The following is a 20,926-nucleotide window of genomic DNA, read 5'->3' on the forward strand; positions in this document are numbered from 1 at the left end:
GGATCTTTAGTTGCAGTGTGCAGGACCGAACCCAGGTCCCCTGCATTGAGAGTGCGGAGTCTTAACCACTGGACCACCAGGGAAGTCCCTGCTCTGACTTTCTGCTCCTGGAACTCACCCCAGTGTCTCATTTCAGGCTCTTTCACCTTCATTGCTCTTCCCACCTAAACTCCACTCCACACACACACCCCTTCCTCTTTAGCATTCATCTTAACTGACACCTCCTCCAGGAAGCCTTCCTGGAAGATCCCCAGCTAGATTAGGATGGATCCCTTCTACCCCGTATTTCCTGCACTACTTTATTATGATTGTTGGCAAATCTCTTTCCCATGAGCTCTGAGGGTGAGTAGCTCTGATCTGGCTTGCTCAATACTGTATTTCCCACATCTTGCACAGATAAAATCAAATTCATTCAGGAGGCCACCACCACCATTTTTTGATATAATCGAAGCTGGGCTTTAGAAAGACTTATTCTGGTGCGTGGATCACACACGAAGAAAATGGAAGCAAGGGGGTCACTAGGTACTTGTGAAGATGGTACAGGCCGGGTGGGGGGTCAGAGTGTCGCAGTGCAGATGAAGGCGGGGGAGCAGAGGCAAGAGGGCTGCTAGAGCAGCAGGCCAAGCGGCTATGAAATCAAGTCGGTGGATTTGACCCGTTTTTCTTTGTAGTGGACCAGGAGAGAAATAGAAAAGATCAGGAGTGTCAGTGTAATTAGCAAAGATAACCATGGCTTTGTAACAGCTCAGTATATGTTATACGATGTGTGTGGACATACACATACGGGATTGGGCTGCATGTAAAGTGTACTGAACATACGTACGTATTGAAAGCCACAGTCCTAGAGACTAGTCCTCACCTATGCTGAGGTCATGGAGCCCTTTGAGGATCCTCTGTGATGGACGCCTGTGGGGTTCTGCTACCGAGCATCTACCTGTTCTACCTTCTTTGGACATAACACTCCGATTCCTTCTGGGCAGTGACCCTTCTTCCCACCGTTTGAAACACCATCTGTAAGTGGGCGCTTGCACACACTGAAGGAGGCTGCTCCTGGCCGAGGGGACGGAGGGGACGGGCTTGACATGTGAGGTGGCCCGGGGTGAGCTGGGAGGGAGACAGGGAGGGCTTCCTAGATCTTGGCGAGGCCTGGGGGTTGCACCCCGGGAGTGACGGCCCATGACCTGAAAATGGACGTCAAACTCCCCTCTGTCAACTCTCTTCTGTACAGCTGTCCACTGGACCCCTCCACCTAAAGGCTCTCGCTCAATGAATAACTGACCAGAGCATAAAGTGGCTAGAGTCGGGGAAAGCAGGAGGGGGCAGGGATTAATAACGTGCCCTGCCATGCTGGACGCATCTGACCCCCTCCTCCTCAGAATCTGAATTGTGAGTTGAATATAAGACTGAAAGCAGTTGAAGTTTGAGCATTCTCGGGAGGTGACCCACCGGTTCCCAAGACCCACTGGAGCTGCCCAGTTTCTTCTCTTCTCTCTCTGATCTTAGGAACATGCTCATCACTTGCCAGCAAACTTTCCACTTGCTTACATTTGACAGAGGTGTTTTGGGGAGTTTGCAAGCAGTCTCCAAACCGATACACCCTCAGTACCCATGAGTCTTGCAGGCAGTTGCAGAAGGGATTCTCAGCAGCCCCCCCCCAAAGCCCTCCCAGGATAAAAAGCCCCTGTTTTAGACATGCCTAATGCTGGGAGTGTAATCAGAGCAGCCAGCAACTACCTGACCTGTTTCCCAGAAGATGACAGGCCTCAGCTGGGGCAGAGCCTTTGCGTTTCTGCAAGTTTATTTACTTAGAAGGAACTAAACTGCTTTTCATCCTAGAGCCCAGTTTTCATTTCATTCCCAATCCTCTGCTGCCCCCCTGTGGTCACTGTGTGACACAGCCTCTTCCTTTTCACCCCGGGGAAACCAGCCAGCTCGGGATTTTGCCTAGAATGGAGGCTGTTTTGTTTACTAAAATTGCAATCATGCATGCAAAGACCACAAGCAATGGAGTGCAAGAGCTAGCTGCCTCTTTTCTCCATCTGCCTCTCCTCCTCTTCCTCAACTATTCCCTATTTATTTGTCTCCCCACAAGATAGTCAATAACTACAAAGGGAAAAGTATCAGTGGTAAGCTGGCCAACACCGGTGATCTGAGTTGTAAATGGTACAAATTGACATCAGGTGCCTCCTGATAGGTTCGTCCATGTTATTTACACCAAAAATTCAACACCTGAATTTAATCAGGAGGAAACGGTCAACAGACCCAAAATGAAAGGGTATTCTTCAAAATAGCTGGGCAGCACACCTCACCAGTGTCATGGGGAAGGAAAAATAAGACAGAGGAATTAATCCAGACTAAAGGAAACTGAGGAGTAATGACATCTAAATGCAACAAGGAATCCTGGACTGGATCCTGGAACAGGAACAAAACACTGGCAGTCAGCAGGTGAGACCTGAATAGGTTTTTATGCTAGTGAATCGTACTGCATCAGTGTGAATTTCCTGGTTTTGGTCATCGTGCTGTTTACGTAAGATGTTAACATTTGGAGAAGCTGGGTGAAGGCTGTATGGAATTTCTTGGTGTTGTTTTTGCAACTTCTTTGTAAATTTGAATTTTTTTTCTTTTTCTTTTTTTTTTTAGGGTTAGGGTAAGTCTGAATTTATTTTAAATTGAAGGTTAAATCTTTTTAATTACAAAGAGTACAATCAGCATTTCCTCCTAGCTCCATACCACATTTAGCTGCTGCAGAATATGGGAGTGAGAGAAGCTAGTGCACCCAGCTCGAGTCAAGGGTTCCCCTCTTGGCCTCAGCGTCAGCTGCAATGGACACCTTGCTGTCAAGAACTTGACCCTGTGGACTGCGGGGCGGGGTGGGGGGGGGGGAGGCGCAGAGGTGGTGTTGGGGGGCGCTGCCGAGCAGAGGAGGCCAGGAACTGTAGCTGATTAATATCTGGGTCCTCACCCTCTGCGTGGGGCTGGGCACAGAGCAGATACTTCACGGGGCCAGGTCCCTGCCCACGATGGGAAGATGAGAACAGAATTACAGCTGTGAAAGCCCTTTTTCCTGGGCTTGGCTGTAGAGAAGGAAGTTCCCAGTTCTCAGAGCTCAGCCTGGGCTCGGTGGGTTGGGGGTTCCTCAGACTTCTCTCCTGATGAGCCGAGAAGGAAGCAGGCAGCAGAGAGGTCAGATGGTCAAGGGAAACCATCTGGATCCCTCCATTTCCCACTTCCGACCCTTGTCTTGGGAAAAACCTCAAACTCCTCCGAGAACTCTATGGCCTACAAGGCCCTGCATGGCCCCTCGCTCACTCTGCCCTGGCCACACTGAGCTCCTCGCTGTTCTCCAGCTCAGCAAGCTGGTTCCTGCCTCAGGACCTTTGCACTCACTGTTCTGTCTAGAGTGCTTCTCCTGCAGGTCTTCTACTAGAATGTCATGTAGAACAGTGTGTCAGGTACAGTAGGTGTGGTGGATATATACTGCTGTGTAACAAATATTCCTAAACTTAGTGGCTTGGCTCATAACAGCAACTATCATTTATCTTTCATGGGGGGTGAGAAACAGGAAGGGCCAGGCTGGGCAGGTCTCTCTCAGGGCTTTCCCTTTCAGTGTCTGTTTCAGCTTCCTTATAGAATGGCAGCCTCAGGGCGGGTGGACAGCTTCCATGACGGCTGAAGGCTTTTAGGGCAACTGTTCCAGCAAAGCAGGCAGAAGTTGTATCCTCTGTCCCTGTCATGACCCAGCCTCGTAAGTCACATGCTATCATTTCCACAGACTCTACTGATGGACCAGTAACCAGCCACTCCCATTCAAGGGAAACAGAGCCCTCACCTCTTTTTTTTTAATTGAAGTATAGTTGATAAACAATGTTGTTAATTTCTGCCGTACAGCAAAGTGATTCAGTTATATACATATATATACATACATTCATTTTCATATTCTTTTCCATTGTGGTTTATCACAGGATACTAAATATAGTTCCCAGTAGGACCTTGTTGTTTATCCATCCTATACTTAATAGTTTGCATCTGCTAATCCCAAACTCCCAATCCATCCCTCCCCCGCCTCCCCTCCCCTTTGGCAACCAGAAGTCTGTTCTCTTATGTCTGTGAGTCTGTTTCTGCTTCGTAGATAAGTTCATTTGTGTCATGTTTTAGATTCCACATATAAGTGATATCAGGTGGCATTTGAGACCTCACCTCTTGATGGGAAGAGGGTCAAAGAATTTGGGGCCGTTTTAAAACCACCACAGTAGGTAATCAACAAATATTTGTTTAATAAGTAAATGTTGAGGACTTCCCTGGTGGCACAGTGGTCAAGAATCCGCCTGCCAATGCGGGGGACACGGGTTCAATCCCTGGTCTGGGAAGATTCCACTAAGCCCGCACACCGCAACTACTGAAGCCCGCGCACTCTAGGGCCCGCGTGCCGCAACTACTGAGCCCATGCGCTGCAACAAGAGAAGCCACCACAATGAGAAGCCCGCACACAGCAACGAAGACCCAGCGCAGCCAAACAAAAACAAAAACAAAAACGTTGACTAAATTAATGTGTAAGAGGAGACCAGATAAAGAAAGCAAAGGAACTAAGGGCCACGATGTTGGCAGCCTCGGCACTGGGAGAAGAATTGTGAAACCAAGGGAAATTGAGTCGCCTCGTCAGGCTGATGGGTTTAGCATCTCTCCACGTCCCTTAAAAAACCACAACTGGATTATATTTAGCAAGCGGTGACATGTTGCTGGGAGTTTCCCAAAGTGTGGGATGGATGTGGTATATGAAATGACTTTCGGAGACATGCAGACAGGGCATTAAATGACAAGGAATCTCGTGGATTAGAGTTACCCCATTTTCAATTCTCTCACTCCTCATCGCGTTTTCAGTTGAGTGATAATGTGCCTTTAATATGCCTCCAATACTTTGCTAATCTCTATTTACATGAAAAAAACAAAAAAAAGCAGGCTTGGGGCACAGCACCTTGGCAGGCAATAGTTATCTACCCAGAATTTAAAAACATTGTTTTGTTTTCATGTTTATCTCCTATTCGTGATAAACAGTTATCTCCTATTCGTGGCTTAGTGGTTTTATACTTGAAATGGTGATCTACAGTACCTATTTAATGTAAACTTAAACTAATAACACTTACTCAAGAGAAGTTATAGATAATGAAATGTACTGAATAGAGTGATACCAATAAGCTAGAAATGAGTAAACCTAAGTCTACACGCTGCAGGTGACCAACAGTGACATTCTAGCTATTCCTTAAGAATTTCTAGGACTTCCCTGGTGGCGCAGTGGTTGGGAATCCCCCCGACAATGCAGGGGACACGGGTTCGAGCCCTGGTTGGGGAAGAGCCCACATGCCACAGAGCGACTAAGCCCGAGCGTCAACAACTACTGAGCCTGTGCTCCAGAGCCCGCGAGCCACAAGTTTAAAAAAAAAAAAAAAAGAATTTCTAACCAAGCTCTGTGGCCTGTGCCTTCAGCCCGGAGGCAAAATCCAGGATAGCGAAATCAGGTGTCTATTGGGTATCTTGCTAAAATGCAGATTCTGATTCAGGTCTGGGTTGGGGCCTGGGAGTCTGTATTTTCAACAGATTTCCAGGTGATGCTGATGCTGTTTTGGGGGCTGCAGCAAGAAAGCAGCAGGCTCTAGAAGAAGAAAAAATCTAGTGTGCTACTGCACACCTCTGCTCAACTCTGGCTAGTGACATTCACATTGGTAGCTTGAAATCAGCCATAGCTGAAGTATACTTATACCAAGAAAACCAGCACTACCAGCCAGGGTCCAATTGATGGTTTTATTGTCTTCAAGACTTAAAGTGATGGGAAAACAGTAAAATTTACAATAAACTATACACACACAGGCACACATATAAACACAGACAGAAACACACGTTCTCCCCCCAGAGAAGCAGCTGTTGTTAAACATTCACCACACCCCATTGGTTGTACAGAAATGTATAGAACAACCATGTAAATACACGTGTCCTAGAGTAGAGGTTGGCAAACTTCTATAAAGCCGCAAAGAGTAAATATTTTAAGTTTGCTAGCCCGACAGTCCGTTAAAAGGGCTCAGCCCTGCTTCTGCAGGTCAGAAGCAGCCGTAGACATTATGTCAATGACTAAGTATGGCTGTTTTCAAATACATCTACATTTATGGACACTGAAATTTAAATTCCATACAATTTTCACATGTCATGAGCAATTCTTCTTCTTTTGGTTTTCTCCCAATAATTAAAAATGTGGCCCACAGGCTATAGGACCTCCTCCTCCAGATCATACTGGAGCAGGAGTGAAGCTGGGACTCAAACAGGAAAAAAAGGGACACAAAGTCCCAAGCAGAGGGATCAGCCAGTGCAAAGATCCTGAGGCTGGAAGGGGTTTGGTGAGCTCCAAGGACACAGAAAGACCCATACGGCTGAACTGCAACGAGCAAGGGGAAACATGGCAGCAAAAAACGGGGGCTTTGTAAGCCTGAACAAGAAGTTTCGAATTTATTCCAAGTTCAGTAGAAAGCCCTTTGGAAGCACTGAGAAAAGATGTGCCCTTGATCTAATTCACATTTTTGAAAGATTCCTCTGTGTGCTGCTTATTTCATACGAATGAAAGGAAAGAGAGCATTGAGAGAAAGATGCTATTGGGTTTTCCAGGAGAGAGATGAGAATGGTCTGGCCTGGAGTAGGGAGAGAGAGCCCTGCTGGGGAGAACGGGCGGATCTGGGCTCTATTTAGGAGATGAGGCAGAGCCCGCGGGATGTTGCGTAGCAGGTGAGTCGCGAATGAGCCCAGGGCGTCCAATATTCTCCCCTCAGTCCTGGGGGGTGGGGGGAGGGAGCGGTCATCAGCCCACGTGATCGGTGAAGACACTCGGTGAGGCTCGGTGCCAGGCGCTGTTCAGTACGGGGCCTCAGGGGCCAGTCGTCCTGGAGCTCCCATTCTGATGGCTCTGTGAGGTCAAGTCCCGGATCAACACCTGTGCCCCGCCCCGCCATGAACCTTCTCTTTGGCCAGTGATCCTCAACCTCTGACCTCTACTCCCCCCAACCATCCCCCACCTCTCCACGTGGCCTCAGAAAGTTTGCCTAAAGTACTGGTCCCTTAGAAGGGGAAACTGAGGCCTGGGGTGACACAAGGCGCCCCACGACCCCTTACGGGCCTCCCTCCGGGCCTCGGGACTGCGCACGTGGAAAGCCCCGCCCCCCGCCCCGACCCAGGGATCTACCTAGGAGAAGGCGTCGGTCGCGGCGCCCTCCACGGTTCAAGCTCCCACCGAGGGTGCGAGGCCGAAAAACAAGCGGAAAGCAGCAGCATGAAGACCCACTCCGGGCGCGCAGCCGCAGGGAACGCAGTTTCCCACATTACTCGCGGCGCGCGCGAGGCCCACTACGCGTGCGCCCTGCCCTGCCCACGCCCCCTCGGTCGGCGGGAAAAGGAGGCGGGGGTGGTTAATGCGCAGGCGCGTGCTCCGAGCTTGGCCCGGCTCGGACCCGGATCCCGAGAGCTTCACCGCGCTGGGCTCCGCGCGCAGCCGCTAACTGCCCGCTTTGCTCGGAGTCGACTTGGCAAGTGCGCACGCGCGGGAGTTTCTGGCAGAAGGCAGACGAGCCCGGGCCGGCGCGGGGCCTTGTGGGAGGGCTTAAGGAAGTAAAATGGCGGACCTGGCGAACGAAGGTAGGGGAGGCGCCGTTGGGGGCCAGCCGGCGGCTAGGGAACGGGCGGCGGGAGGCCCGGGGGCCACAGGCCCGAGGGCTGAGCACCCCGGGGTGCGGGGGGCCTGTCTGCTCCGGGAGAGCGGCCCAGTGGGTCCCTCAGCCGTCCCCCATTGCGTCCCCTCAGGCCGGGCTCACCGGCCCGGCCCATCACTCCCGGTAGCCCCGGCCCTGCCACCGTCCGGCCAGACGGCTCTGGAGACGGCGGGGGCCGCGGCCCTGAGGCCCTTTCGCCTCGCAGGCCAGGCCGGGGGCCGAAGGGGGCGGGAGCGCGGCCTCAACGCCTCGGCCTCGGAAGTAAATGGATCTCCGGGCCTGGTCGCGGGCCCAGCGCGCCACGCTCCCTCCCCGCCCCCTCGTTCTCGGGGACCCCGGCTTTCCCCCTTCCCCTGCCTGGCTGCCGAGCCGGCCCACCCCCCGGTCTGTGGGCTTCTCATCCTCCGCGGGCCTGCCCCACGCCGAGGATGGAGAACGTCTTGTTTGTTTTCACCCCCACCCCCAATTCAGCCCCCCAGTTCCCGCCAGTTCCCTCGGATCCTTCCTGGCGACCCGAGAGTCGCGCCTCGTCTCCGCTCATTTAGGTCTAGCCGCAGGGTGTGAGCCACTGAAAGCCCTGGCGGCTTTTCGGCCCTTTTTGTTGGTTGCACTTCCAGAGGGAGAGACAGAGACTGTGCGATCCCCTCCTCTGCGGAGCGCTTACATCCTGGGTGAGCGATTTTGACAAGGTTACAGTTCCGAATGGCCCAGGGAAAGCGCCGCATCAGCCGCTGTCTGATGAAATCAGCCGTGGCGTTGAGATCGCTAGTAGCTTCAAGACCTTCTGAGGCCTATTTTTAGCTCCCTCCGTGTCTAGGTGCACAGCTACAGGCAGGCCATCTACCTGCCTGGCCCTGATTTCCCCCCATACCCTTCTCCCTGCTGGCCTGAGGTTTGTACTGAGCTGCACGAGTGCACGAATGACAATAATAAGTGCTCACCCTGGTGGAGCATTTGGAGTGCTACCAGGTACTGTTCAAAGTCTTGGGCGCGTGTGATCTGGAGTAACCCTCGCTCCTCACAAAAACTCCCGGAGGAAGGTACCGTCGGCTCCTGTTCTCCATGAGGAAGCTGAGTTAGAGTGGTTAAGTTACTTGTCCAAGGCAGGTCACACAGCTAGTGAGGAGCAGGGATGTGGATCAAGGTGGTCTTGATCACCACCCCCTCCCGCCACGCAGGCCGCGAGTCTTTGATAAGACAAAGGAGCCAGTGGAGGGTTGAGGCATTCCATTCACAAGATGCATTTGCAGGCAGAACGGGGACTGGATAAATGGGAGTCAGTATGACGCACTCTGTGTATTTGTGTACTGGGCTCATTCATTTTCTTGAATTCAAGACTCCTATGCGACGTCGCGTTCGACATCTCCACTTGGATGTCCAATAGCCACATCACACAAAACCCCTGTCTTTCTCCCCCAAACCCGCCCAGCCCACCGTCCTTCTCCACTTGTAGTAAATGGCAAGTCCATCCTTTGAATGGCTCAGGCCAAACACCTTGACGTCGCCCTCGACTCCTCTTTCTCTCCCATGCCACAGCACATCTTGTCAGTTCTACCTTAAAAATCTTTCCGGGGGTGACCACCTCTCACCACCACCGCTGCCGCTGCCTGGGCCTCCCTTCCACCTTCAGCCAGCTGACAGTTTGCCAACCCCAAAGGCAGATAGCCCCTGAGACCTCCCTGTCCTCCTCTCCCGCCACTCTGTCCCCGACGGGCCCTGCTTTATCCACTCTGGCTGTCTCCACGTCCCTTGCATGGTCCACATCCTCTCTCCTGTATGCCTTTGGACCCGCTGGTTCCTCTGCCTGAGTCAGCCTTCCTGCACATGTCCCCACGCTCGCTTCTGCCCCTCCTGTAGGTTTTTACTCACATGTTCCCTTATCGTTGAGAACTTCTCTGGCCACCTATTTCAAATCGTATCCGCGTTCCCTATCCCCTCTGCCCCGCTTCATGTTGCCCCACGGCACTTATCACCAACCGGTGTGCTAGGTCTACTTGTTTGCTTCTAGAACGTAGGCTCCGTGAGGGTGAGGATTTTTGTCTGCCACTGATGGATCCCCCACCCCAATTAGGATAGTGCCTGGCGCAGAGTAGGTGTCCAAGAAATGTTTGTTGAAGGAATGAGTGAATTCATCAGTCAGGACCTTCGTGGTGAGGTGTACCTTTGAGCACAAAGGGAAAATTATGGATTCCTGTTTTCCAGGGACACCATTTCTAGCATATGCGCTGACACATGAGCTGTCGATTGTAAATTGCGTAGTTGAACAGGTTAAGTGTAAGATGGAGAAGACGGACTGTTTTGTAGTACTTAAAGTTTTTGCCTAGTAAATGCCACACTCACCTAGTACTTTGCCTCTGACACTAGTTCTGGCCTAGCTGTCTCCAAAAAAAATCAAATCTTAGTGGTCTTTTATGCCTCTCATATCTCTGCCGCCCTTTAATTGGGTGTCATGTGTTTCTCCACTCCATTTCTGGTTTGGGCTTGCGCAGCCTGCTAGGATCTTTAATTTCTTATCCACTATGTGAACTGGGACTTTCTTGCCTATGCATTTTGAAGCTTTAGGGACTGCGCCATATGTGTGCTTTCCTACTTGTTGTTTAATCTCAGATGCTCTCTCGGCTTCTGCCTTTCCAAACTGGGATCCTAATCATAGCCGTCCTCACACCTGGGCATCTATAGAGACAGAAAACAGCACGGGCGACCCCAACGTGCAGCTAGGGTTGAGAAGCCCTGGCTTGAGTAGTACAGGTTAGGAGTGCTGTGCTTGTGTGGAAAGAAACACTTCCAGTTGTGTATCCAGTACGGCATCTTGTTGGCCCTCCTTACCATGGTGATCTCAGCTGTGACAGCAACTCCCACGGCCCTTTGTTGGTAGTCCTGTAGTCCATGACTATGAAGGTCCAACTGGAATGTTTCTCTCCTAGGAGTGTGTGAGTGTTGTACACTTGTATCCTGGGATATTCTCTTCTGCTTGGCATTTCGCTACTGATACATCCCAAAGTCGTTAATCATCCTGTCTCTGGAGTTATTCTGCCTTGTAGACCGGCATCGGGTTTTGAAGGCAGCGTTTGGTCCCTGGTAAAGGTAAAGAGACTGAGAAGAGGGTGAGCAAAGTGTATTTGAGCTATAGGAGATCTTGGATTCTAGATCCCAGCCTTAAAAGATACCATGTGCAGGGCTTCCCTGGTGGCGCAGTGGTTGAGAGTCCGCCTGCCGATGCAGGGGACATGGGGGTTCGTGCCCCGGTCCGGGAAGATCCCACATGCCGCGGAGCGGCTAGGCCCATGAGCCATGGCCGCTGAGCCTGCACGTCCAGAGCCTGTGCTCCGCAGCGGGAGAGGCCACAACAGTGAGAGGCCCACGTACCGAAAAAAAAAAAAAAGATACCACGTGCACATGACGCCTTGCCAGCCTGCGGACACGCAGGGTGGAAACCCAAGAGACCGTATAAAGCAGGGTTCTCGACTTTGGCCCTATCGACATTTTGGACCTGGTGATTCTCTGTTGAGGGCCTGTCCTCTGCTCTGTAGGATGTTGAGCATCATAGCAGCATCCCTGACTACACATAAGATCCCAGTAGCACACACCCTCCCCTGCACCCCTACCCCAGGGGTCGTGACAACCAAAAATGTCTTCAGACATTGTGTAGTGTCCCAGGGCAGGAGGTGGGGAGAATCACCCTCAGTTGAGACCCTCCATATAAAGTGATGGTTGGGCACAGGCTTTGCATTAGAGCCGGGTTTGTGTTTTTACTCTGCCTTGTACTCTCTGAGTGACTTTGGCCAAATTCTTAACTCCTTTGAGCCTCAGTTTTCTCACCAACAAAATGAGGATAACAATGATCTTATCTATCCCATGGTTGCTGTGACCCTTGGCTGAATTAACGCATACAAATTCTTTAGCGCCTATCTCAGCCCAGTAATAAACAGTAAATAGTAGCTATTTTTACTGTGGTGGACTTACGTTACAGACACATTTAGCTGAAGTGCTCAAAGCGAAGCAAGAGAGGGCAAGAAGTGAGTCTGAACAGTGCAGGTGAATCCACCCCCACTGAATCCACCCCCTGGGGTGAGCCCAGGATGAGAGGCAGCCAGAGCTGGGCTGTCCGTCCTCTTAGGTTCTGTCTTGACTTTGATTGTGTGATCATCTAGGCAGGGGCTCTCAGCCTCGCCACTCTAAGCATTTGGGGCCAGATAATTCTCTGTTGTGGGGCTGTGCTGGGCATTGTAGGATGTTGATCAGCTTCCCTGGTCTCGACCCACTAGATGCCAATAGCACCCTCCCCCCTCCCCCAGTCATGTCAACCGGAAGTGTCCAGACATTGCTCAGTGTCCCCTGGTGGGGGGAGCCTCCCCCACACAGTTGCCCCCCATTGAGAACCCCTGATCTGGCCAGACCAAGTATTAGTCCAGAGATTTTCAAGGGTTGTTTGGTTTTCATCAGTTCTCACCTTACTTTTTGATTTAAAACCTAACCCCAGAGAGGATGGGATGCAGCTGAGTTTTTATTGATGAGCTAGAACTCAAAACAGTTGGAATCCTCAGTTCACTTGATTCTCACCACCCCCTTCCCCTGCCCTAAACTTAATTCTTAGGAGAAGTGAGAAGCAATTTTTCAAAGTTTTCATGAAGTTATGATAAACATTGACCCTGGGGTTTGTCCTGAGGTCAACTCTTGCATGCCTCTCACACCCGGGGCAGATGGGGCCTGGCGGTAGCTGAGGGTGCCATGCTAAAGTCTTTATGTACTTGGAAGAAAATAAGTTTTGACAGGGATCCTGTGTATAGACAGAAAAGCTTGCAGTTCTGCAAGTTTAAAACTTCTCCACCACGTCCGCAGCCTGCCTCCCGGTTAACTGGAAAATGGACTCACCCCAGCAGTCCCGTTGCCTGCGGGCATCATGGGGTATGAGGGCCGGTCGGGATCTGCTGTGTGCTTGTACGCTGAAGGAGCTGGAGAGAGAGGAGGCGACAGGAAGTTCCTAGGGTCAGAGCCAGGAAGCTTAGAATGGCCTTGGGAGCGGGGACCGTGTTTGGGGCCAGCCAAGGGGGCATTTTAGGTACCAGTCGAATTCCTGCCTAGTAAGTGAGTTCAGGCCCAGAGAATAGGCTGGGGTAGAGTGGGAAATGGGGGCCATTTGGGGAGCAATGGGATGCATCTGGGGGACTTGAAAAGGGCCTTTCTCATGTAATGGAAACTACCTGGGAAAGGCAGCTGGTATTGACCTGGCTGAGCCTTGGTAGCTCTCCATGGTACTTTGAAACCATCAGGAGGCAGATGGGTTTGCTTCGTTGTCTATTCAGGATCTGGTGGTAGTGCTGGCAGCAAGCAGCAGGGGTTCTCTGTTTTGTTTGAAGGGGTTTGTTTTTGCCACCTCGTGCAGTAACCTTCCTGTGGTTCCACGAGCCGTGTTCGGTGTGGCTGTGCACTGCTTGGTAGAAAACTATACAGCACAGAGTCTCAGAGTAAAGTCCCTGTACTCCACTTCATCCTTGGTTGTCTTGGCACTTGGTGCTATTGCGTAGCACTTGCTGTGAATATTAACCCTGACCGTGCTTCACGCTTATTTAAGGAGGTTGTGGAGGAGAATTAAAACTGATGCTTTGGCTGCACCATTGGAGATTGTTGCAGGAGGTCCGCAGTGTCTAGGACCCCACAGATGTTTTACGACATGGAGCCAGAGTCAAAAACCACAGGCAGAAGTTGTAACCTTGCTTTGGGGGCAAGCAGACATATATAATTTGGCTCATTTAGGTTTGTCTTTGTTTGCTTTTAATTAGGAGGCAATACTTAAGAATTCCGAGATTTCAGGGGAAAGAATAATCCAGGTTTCTGATTTCTCTTGAAAAACAGCAGCCAGCCTCAGCCTGCGTTCCTGCACAGTAATGATTTGCCAGGACTAAGGAGCAGCTGCCACCTTGAGATAGACTGTGCCTTCCTAGACACCGCGGTCTCCACCGACTTGCTTGGGACCTGGCCCGCTTCCCCCTTTTCCAGTGCCTGCCTGACCTTGGCTGCCATTTGGGTTTCAGCCCTGTCGTAGCACCTCTTAGACAGATGCTTGGCCTGAGTGGGGCCTGTAAGGAGATCCATGTGGGTTTCTCCCCTGTCTCAAGCCTCAAAGGAATTTTAGACCGGAACTGACTGGCAGGCTCCGCTTGATAGCTTGTGGCACAGTCGGAAGTGCCCTTGGTTTGTGTCTTGTCTCTGCCACTTACTTGCCCAGGAGCTTGGGCAAATTGTTTGACCTCAATTCCTGCATCTGTAGAATGGGAACGATGCTAATCAAGTCTGAGGATTGTTGTGTGAAAGGAACATATGGCATGGGATTGGCCCACTGGTAGGTGCGGATCTATGTCAGTTACTACTGGCTGTTAGTCTTCTGATTGGATGCCTAGGTAGAGAGAAAGCTCCTTTCGGGTTATAGCCAAGTTTCATTGAGACATTCCAGTGGGATCTGTCCTGTGTATCGTGGGATGTTTGGCAGTGCCCCTGACCTCTACCCAAATGTCTCTAGACGTTGTCAGATGTCCCCTCGGGGGCAAAATCGCACGTGTTTGAGTACCCCTGTGTTAGGGGATTCTGTTGACCCTCCCCCTGCCAAGAGACTGTGCAACATAGTCATCTGATCTACTAAAGTCCTAGGATGCTGCACACATTTAAATACACAAACGGAGCCGGGAGGGAGAGAGGAGGTAATTCACAGATGCTGGGGCATCACCCTGGTTTGTGCCGTCTGAGCCACAGAGAATTTACTTTGGTGTATAATGTGAGTTAGGGATCTGACTCAGTCTTTTTCTCATCCTCAGCACAGTTGATATTTGGGGTTGGGTCATTTGTGGTTGGGGGAGCATCCTGTGCACAGTAGGAGGCTGATCAGCATCCCTGACCTCCATCCACTAGATGCTGTTAGGAACTCCTCCCCATCGTGACACCCAGGAATGTTTTCAGACATTGCCCAGTGTCCAGGGGGTGGAGTTGGGGGCAAAACAAAAGTGTCCAAGAATAAACTGTTTGCCAACTAGAGCTTAGGGCTCACCCTCCCAACCTTTTTTTTCCATTATGGCCTTTTGGCCGTTGTAGGCATCATGGACTTCATGTCCCTGTTAAGGGGAACAGTGTTTTCCATGACCTTCAGCACTGTTCCAAGTTTCCAGGGGGGGACCTTCCGAGATGCTCTGCATCTGGGCCATTCCCTTTCACGGGGGCTGAAGCCCAAGGCTGTGTCTGTAAGAGGAGTCGGCCTGTCCCAGTGTGCCCACCTCCAGCCACTGAGTCTAGGAGCCCAGCTCATCCTTTCCAATGGATCATTTTGACTCACTGGGCGCTCATTCTCCTGAAACCTGACAGAGACGACAGTGGTTTCTCCATGCACGTGTCTAGGCGGTAAGCTTTGCTTTTGCAGTACATTTTAAATGCCTTTGCTAAATTAAACTCCCCCAGGCTTGCCACACAGAATTTCGAGAATTCATCAGCCCAGAATTAACGCCTGTGTTGCATCTGTAACAGCAGAGCGGGAGTGGGGAAAACAGTTTGGAGAGTTTGGCTTCTCAGGTGGCAAGAGTGAGAAAACAGGCTACCGTTTGCTCAGAGGAGAAAGGATGTTTTGCAGCATTGATGTGGCCGCCGGGGATCTGAGAGTCCAGGGCCTGGGTTACTCATCATCAGTGCCACTTGGAGGGGGCCGCCTGCTTGTGGAGTCTTGTCAGAAAAATGGGGGTTGTGTTTGCTGACCACGTCGGCCACTGAGTGAGCGAGACGTGCTTCCACAGCTCAGGCACCAGCACGCTCTGTCTCCAGAATAGTCAGGCTCCAGCCGCCTCGCCCAGTCTGCAAGGCCACAAGACTTGCCCGAGCCTCCCTGTCACTGCCGCTTCTCATCTGGACAGCACCTGAGGGCTCCTCGCTGGCCCCCTGGCAACTCCTCCTGCCTCCCTGAGATCTGTTCTCCTCACCACTCCCAGGGTGATCTTCCCTGACGTCACATTACAAAACTTCATAACACGCAGAAATGGAAAGGATTCATGAGGACCACTGCCAGGGTGGTCTTTCAGAAAAATGAACCGGATCATATCACACCCCTGCTTGGACTCCTCACCATGCTCCCCCTCCCCAAATTCACCTCCTGCCCTCACCTAAGGGAACTCTGGGGTCACATGGGCCTCCGGGTTCTTCCTGTCCTTAGGATGTTCGTTCTTGGGGCTCCCTCTGCCCGGCATACTCCACCTTCACCTGGTTGCTCCTTCACACCCAAGGTTCAGATGGCGCCTGGGAGAGGCCTTCCCCCCGCCGCGGCCCCCTTCTGCCCACCGCCCTGCTCCAGCGGCCGTCTAGTGCCTGCCTCCAGGGTTTCCTCATTATCCCCGCACGCCTCCGGCTGCTTGTTTTTCTCTCCTCTTCCCACTAGATGGCTGCGGCCTCGTTCACCTTTCCTCCTGTCTCCAGTGCCTGGTGCCTCGCACCTGGCTCATCGTGGGTTCTCAGGAAGTCGTGTTGCTGTGAGCAGGGCTTGGCTAGTGGGCCTGCCGTCGGCTCTCACCTCAGTGATCCCCTCGGCCTCAGAAGGGCTCAGGGGATTAGGAGAGACTGTTTGTGGCGAGGTGTCCCCGTGTCCAGGCAGCTCTTGGAAGGGGCCAGACCGGGAGGTGTTTATCATCGTTGAGGGCCTGGCGACTGGAGACAGTCCTGGAGTCCAAGACCCCTGCTTTGAGACGGCGTCAGTGTATCTGCAGTCTCTGTGGAATTCTAGTAACGGTAGTAACGCCAGCGTGGAATTCGGACTGCATGCCAGCCACTTCCCCAGCACTTGATATGCATCATTTCCTTCCGTCCTTCCGAACCGACTGGGGTGTAGGTACCATCCCTGTTGACAGACACAGGCAGTATGTGGGGAAAGCGTGTGTGAACTTGCCCAGGGTCCCAGCCGCAGGTGGTTGAGGCCCATCTGAACACACGCAGAAACCAGCGCCCGCGTTCCCAAACTTCATCAGTTGGCCTGCAGCCTCAGCAGATTTTCTGGAGTCCTTAGCTCTCCTTCCTGTGAGGGGATTTCCGCTGTCTTCACTGGAACTTTCCCCTGAATCTTCAGCCGGCCGCTTGCATCGATACTTCACCTCAGCTGTGCTTGTGTCGCGCCATCTAGTGGCAGAATAGAAAAGTGCTGTCAAAGCTGGCTCCCCGATTTCTCAGTAGTTTTAGGTGAGGTTGCTGACTTTGTTTGATGTATTAATAGGTTTATGGGGTTTTTCCTCGATTTAAGGCACAGAGGTATCCAAAGTGCAGGGTCTACCCCAGCAGCTTGTAGTCTGAGTGGGTGGGGCAGGGGTGGAGGGATCGGAGAGGGCTGCAGGGCTGGTGCTTCTAGAAGTAAAGAAGGCGGATGTGGCTTGGCCTGAGAGGGGTTGAGGGGGATGTGAGGCACCCAGCTTGGAAGTCAGGCTTAGGGTTCTGATCCCACCTCTGCTGTTTACCAGCATCGTGACTTGGGCAGGGCACGTGTCTCTCCGAGGCCTCTCAGTCTTGTTTCGTGATTTGCAAATCAGAGACGATAAATAATTTGTATGCCATAGGGCTGTGATGACATTGAATGAGATGGAGTATGTAAAGCGCCTGCCTCCGGGTCTAGTTAGGGCCATTCAGCAAATCCAAGTGGCTTATTACCCCCGCTGTTGTCAGAAATGTAGGGTCATGTTAGAGCCCTGAAGAGTGGCTCGGGTTTCAGTAGGTGATGGTAATTTTGTGATGAAGAGCATCCCAGAAAGAAGGGTATAAGATGAAAGATATACTGTCATCTCCCAAAACTGGGCCCCCCTATGATTTCCATGAGACCAGTTGAGAACTGCCTGAGGAAAAATATATTCAAGTACCAAAAAAAGAATGAAGGGACCCACTGCCCACTAGCTGAGCCTGCGGTACACTGAAATCAGAGAGGTATTGCCTAGCAACAGCATGATTGAGATCAGTTCTACTCTTCACCAAAGAATTAGTTGGCGAACAGAGTTGACACATCGGTGACAAATTCACCTTTATGTTGCTGCACAGGACTGTTTATAATAATTCCTGAGAAAAGAAAGGACTCGAAGGCTTGAGATAGTAAGTGTCGCAGGATTAAAGCAGTTGGCACGTATTAACAGACTGTTGTTTGTGTTGGCAAGATGCTTTCCATATCTTTTGCACAGATAAGATTAAGACACATCAGCGCAGGATTAAAGCTCATTTTGCACAACTACCTTGCTGACACTTTGGACAAGAATTCTATGTGGCTTTCCAGATGGGGGTTATTTCCTGGCAGGTGTTCGATCCATCATTTAGGAGGGGAATAAACAGAACAGGCCAAGATAGTCCAGATTCCCTTCTCTGTGTGTTTTCCTGGGTCTACATATTTTCTTCTGTTTAGTTTAGCAGACATCCTCAGAGACGGAGGCTGGAGGCAGCCACGGGGGCGTGCCAGAGCTAGTCGAGGGGCAGGCCTGCCCGTGGCTTCTGTGTACTTGCCTCCGTGCATAGTGTGAAGAAGGAAAGCCTGCATGCGGGGCTGAAAACACACAGAATGTGTGTGTTTTCACCTTCGGTTGTGAATGTGTTACGTACAGTCTCCCACGGTTACACGCTTGACAGCTGCAGAGGCGTAGCGGGCCTCACCGTTAAACGTGGGTCTCCATTCTCTCCTCGAGGAGCCTGAGGGTCTGCCCTTGGTGTCACTGCACGCTCATCTGAAGCAGATGGTCGCAAGACTTGCTGGAAGCCTCGGGCCCACCCCACAGTCCATCGCTCACCCTTTAGTTTCGTTTGTACTCTTCCAGAGATGTTTGTCTAGAATGTTTACTGACAGCTGCTTTATTCCTGATGTTACTTCTCAAAAGAAGAGTCCCAGTTTCTTAGCTTCAAGGCCCACCTGAGAGGGAAAGATGGGAGGAAGCAAAATGGGACGGTGACTTCTCCCTTTTGCCCTTGCAGTGCGTGGGTAGTAGTGGGGGTCGGGGACCAGAGTCAGGCCCGCGTGGGTTGGAGACCCAGCCCCACCTTGGACAAGTCGCTCGCCCTCTCTGAGTCTCCGTTCCTGTTCTGTAAACTAAGGACCTACCTCCTAAGGTGGTTGTGAAGTTTCAGGACAGTGATGCGGATGAAGTGCTGAGCACCTAGGTGCCTGGCCCGTAAGTATTTTCTGATCAATGACTGCTGGCCTGTGTGAGAGACCATCCCAGGGTTCTGGGAAACCCCATCTGGGAATGTCCTCGCTGTGACTACGTGGCAGAGGCTGGAGAAGTCTAAAGATGGGATCCCAAGACCTCTGTCACCCTGGAGGGTGGGGACACACACCCTTCTACCCCGGGGCCACCTCTGGGGTCCAGGCCAGCTCCTTGCTCCCCTTCCCTTGCTTGCAGTAGGGACTTGGCCTCCTTTCCTCACATCCGGGCAGCTGCCGTCACCCACCCTCTCCCTAGGAGTTCCTCCTCCTTAGACTGGCTGCAGGGCAGTACCCACTGCGTCCCCTTCCTTGCTGGTCTGAAATAGACACAGGAGGCATTTTGTTTTAAGGGTTTTGCCACCAATCTCTGGGCAGAAAAGACACAGATGAAACCCTGAGTGCTGTACCCTGGCCTGCTTGTAGTGGTGGTATCAGGAAGCCCACTGTTTTAATTCTGACAAGTGTGGGGCTTCTTAAAACGCTCCTCCTTTGGACCCTCCTTACCCACTATCTGAGGAGGCAGTTTACAGGCCCTCTCCCTGACAAAGACACTGTACACAGATTACAGCGATGCCTTCAGGGTGGGGCTTTTAGAACTTCCCACGCACGCACCCACCCAAGCCATCCGAGGACTTTCCCTTGTCCCAGGGCCCCTGGTCAGTCGTTTCTGCTTTAGTAGAAGGGCCTGCCTCCTTGGCAACCCCTTTGTTACCCAGAGACCTCCGCTCCCTGCAGGGAGAATGGTCTACGGCCCTTTGGGTCAAGAGGCAGCCTGCACCTTAGGGACCCCCGACTTCTTTGGAGCCATCTTTGGTTCCTTTGCTCAAGATAGGAACTGCCTGAGTGTGATTGGTGCTTACCTGCCAGGAGCTTCTACGCTGGGCCATGCAGGTGTGAGGGATTGCACTCCGCTCCTCGCGCCCTGGGCTGGGTTGTTTCCCGTCTGTCTTTAAGGGAGTCCAGTGGTGCCACCCTGACCTTCCTCCAGTTCCTCCAGTGCTGCCTCATTCCTCCCCGCTCCTGGTCACCTGGCTAAATGCTGCTCCTTCCGCTTAAGTGGCATTTCCTTCAAGAAGCCCTCCCTGATCTGCTCCTTCTCTGCAGCCTCACCGGGTTGGGTGCCCCAGCTCCGCGGTCTGAGTGCCTTCTGTGCTTCCCCTGTGTTGTAACGTTCAACTAAGTCTGATGTCAGCTCCTGGCAGGCAGGGGACATGTCTCTCCATGTCACCACCACACCGTAGAAGCCAGCATGGTACCTGGTGCACAGTGGGCACTCAAATGTGTGGAGTCGCTGGAAGTTGTAGTTGACAAGTGACTGTCATGATTGCCTCTATGGACGTAGCGCGAGGTGCAGCTGGAGGAGTGGTTCCCGGCTCAGCTGGGTGGGCAGAGCACCCTGACAGTCACAGCCACGTCACCAGTGCCCCTGGGAGCAGGGAGGGGTCCCAGACATCTGGCAGAGGGGTGTCACAGGAGCAGAGATCTGCGACTTCCCACACCTGGGCTTACCTGTCTGTGCTTATCACCAGGACTGTGAAGGCCAGGTCCGGAACCCAGTCCTGGTCCTTGGGGATCACAGCTGAGCTGCCCCAAGGTTTACATCCAAAGCAGACAGTTGGGTGGAGGATGGCAGGGGACAGGAGGGAGAGCCCATGCTGTGGGCCGGGATGTCACCAAGGGGTGTCACCAGAGGCTACTCCTTTCAGCCTGTCCAGGTCTGTCCCCGGCCTCCTCGCCACCACCCACTGCCACCTGGGGTATCGGGGAAGCAGGGGTTTTCCCTTGCTGGGAGCTGGGATCATGGTTGGGCTCAGGCAGGGAGCCATCTGGGGCACAGGGGCTGAGGAGGGGCGTGTGGAGGAGGATGGGGGAGGGGTTCAGACCAAGAGCAGCCACCTTGGACTTGGCATCGGCACCTTGGGAAGCTGAGGTGAGGCCGACTCACCAAGTGTGTCCCAGACGGTAGTGCCTGCGCCACCCAGAGCAGGGCTGTTCT

At 52.3% G+C, this 20,926-nt stretch overlaps 1 protein-coding gene and 1 long non-coding RNA gene across 12 annotated transcripts in view; one reads left to right on the forward strand and one right to left on the reverse strand.

The window, feature by feature from the left end:
• Positions 1-5,777: 5,777 nt before the first annotated feature.
• LOC117311795 (uncharacterized) lies at positions 5,778-7,375 on the reverse strand. The gene is made up of 2 exons (XR_004526068.2): positions 7,220-7,375; positions 5,778-6,943 (listed from the first exon to the last, which is right to left on the reverse strand). It is a non-coding gene; the product is annotated as an uncharacterized lncRNA (long non-coding RNA).
• A 119-nt stretch (positions 7,376-7,494) lies between these two features.
• Positions 7,495-20,926, forward strand: part of RANBP3 (RAN binding protein 3) — a 56,965-nt gene continuing 43,533 nt past the window's right edge. For 9 of the 11 annotated variants that reach the window (XR_012331121.1, XM_073803360.1, XM_073803361.1 and 6 more), the window contains exon 1: positions 7,495-7,668. Coding sequence is in view for 8 of the 11 variants with exons in the window: in XM_073803360.1 (XP_073659461.1) it covers positions 7,647-7,668 (22 nt within the window). In the remaining 3 variants the exon portion in view is untranslated. The remainder of the gene's footprint in view (positions 7,669-20,926) is intronic. The other 2 variants (XM_073803373.1, XM_073803368.1) reach the window with 2 other exon arrangements.

Source organism: Tursiops truncatus, chromosome 3 (genome assembly GCF_011762595.2).
Source record: "Tursiops truncatus isolate mTurTru1 chromosome 3, mTurTru1.mat.Y, whole genome shotgun sequence".
NCBI classification, from domain to species: Eukaryota; Metazoa; Chordata; class Mammalia; order Artiodactyla; family Delphinidae; genus Tursiops; species Tursiops truncatus.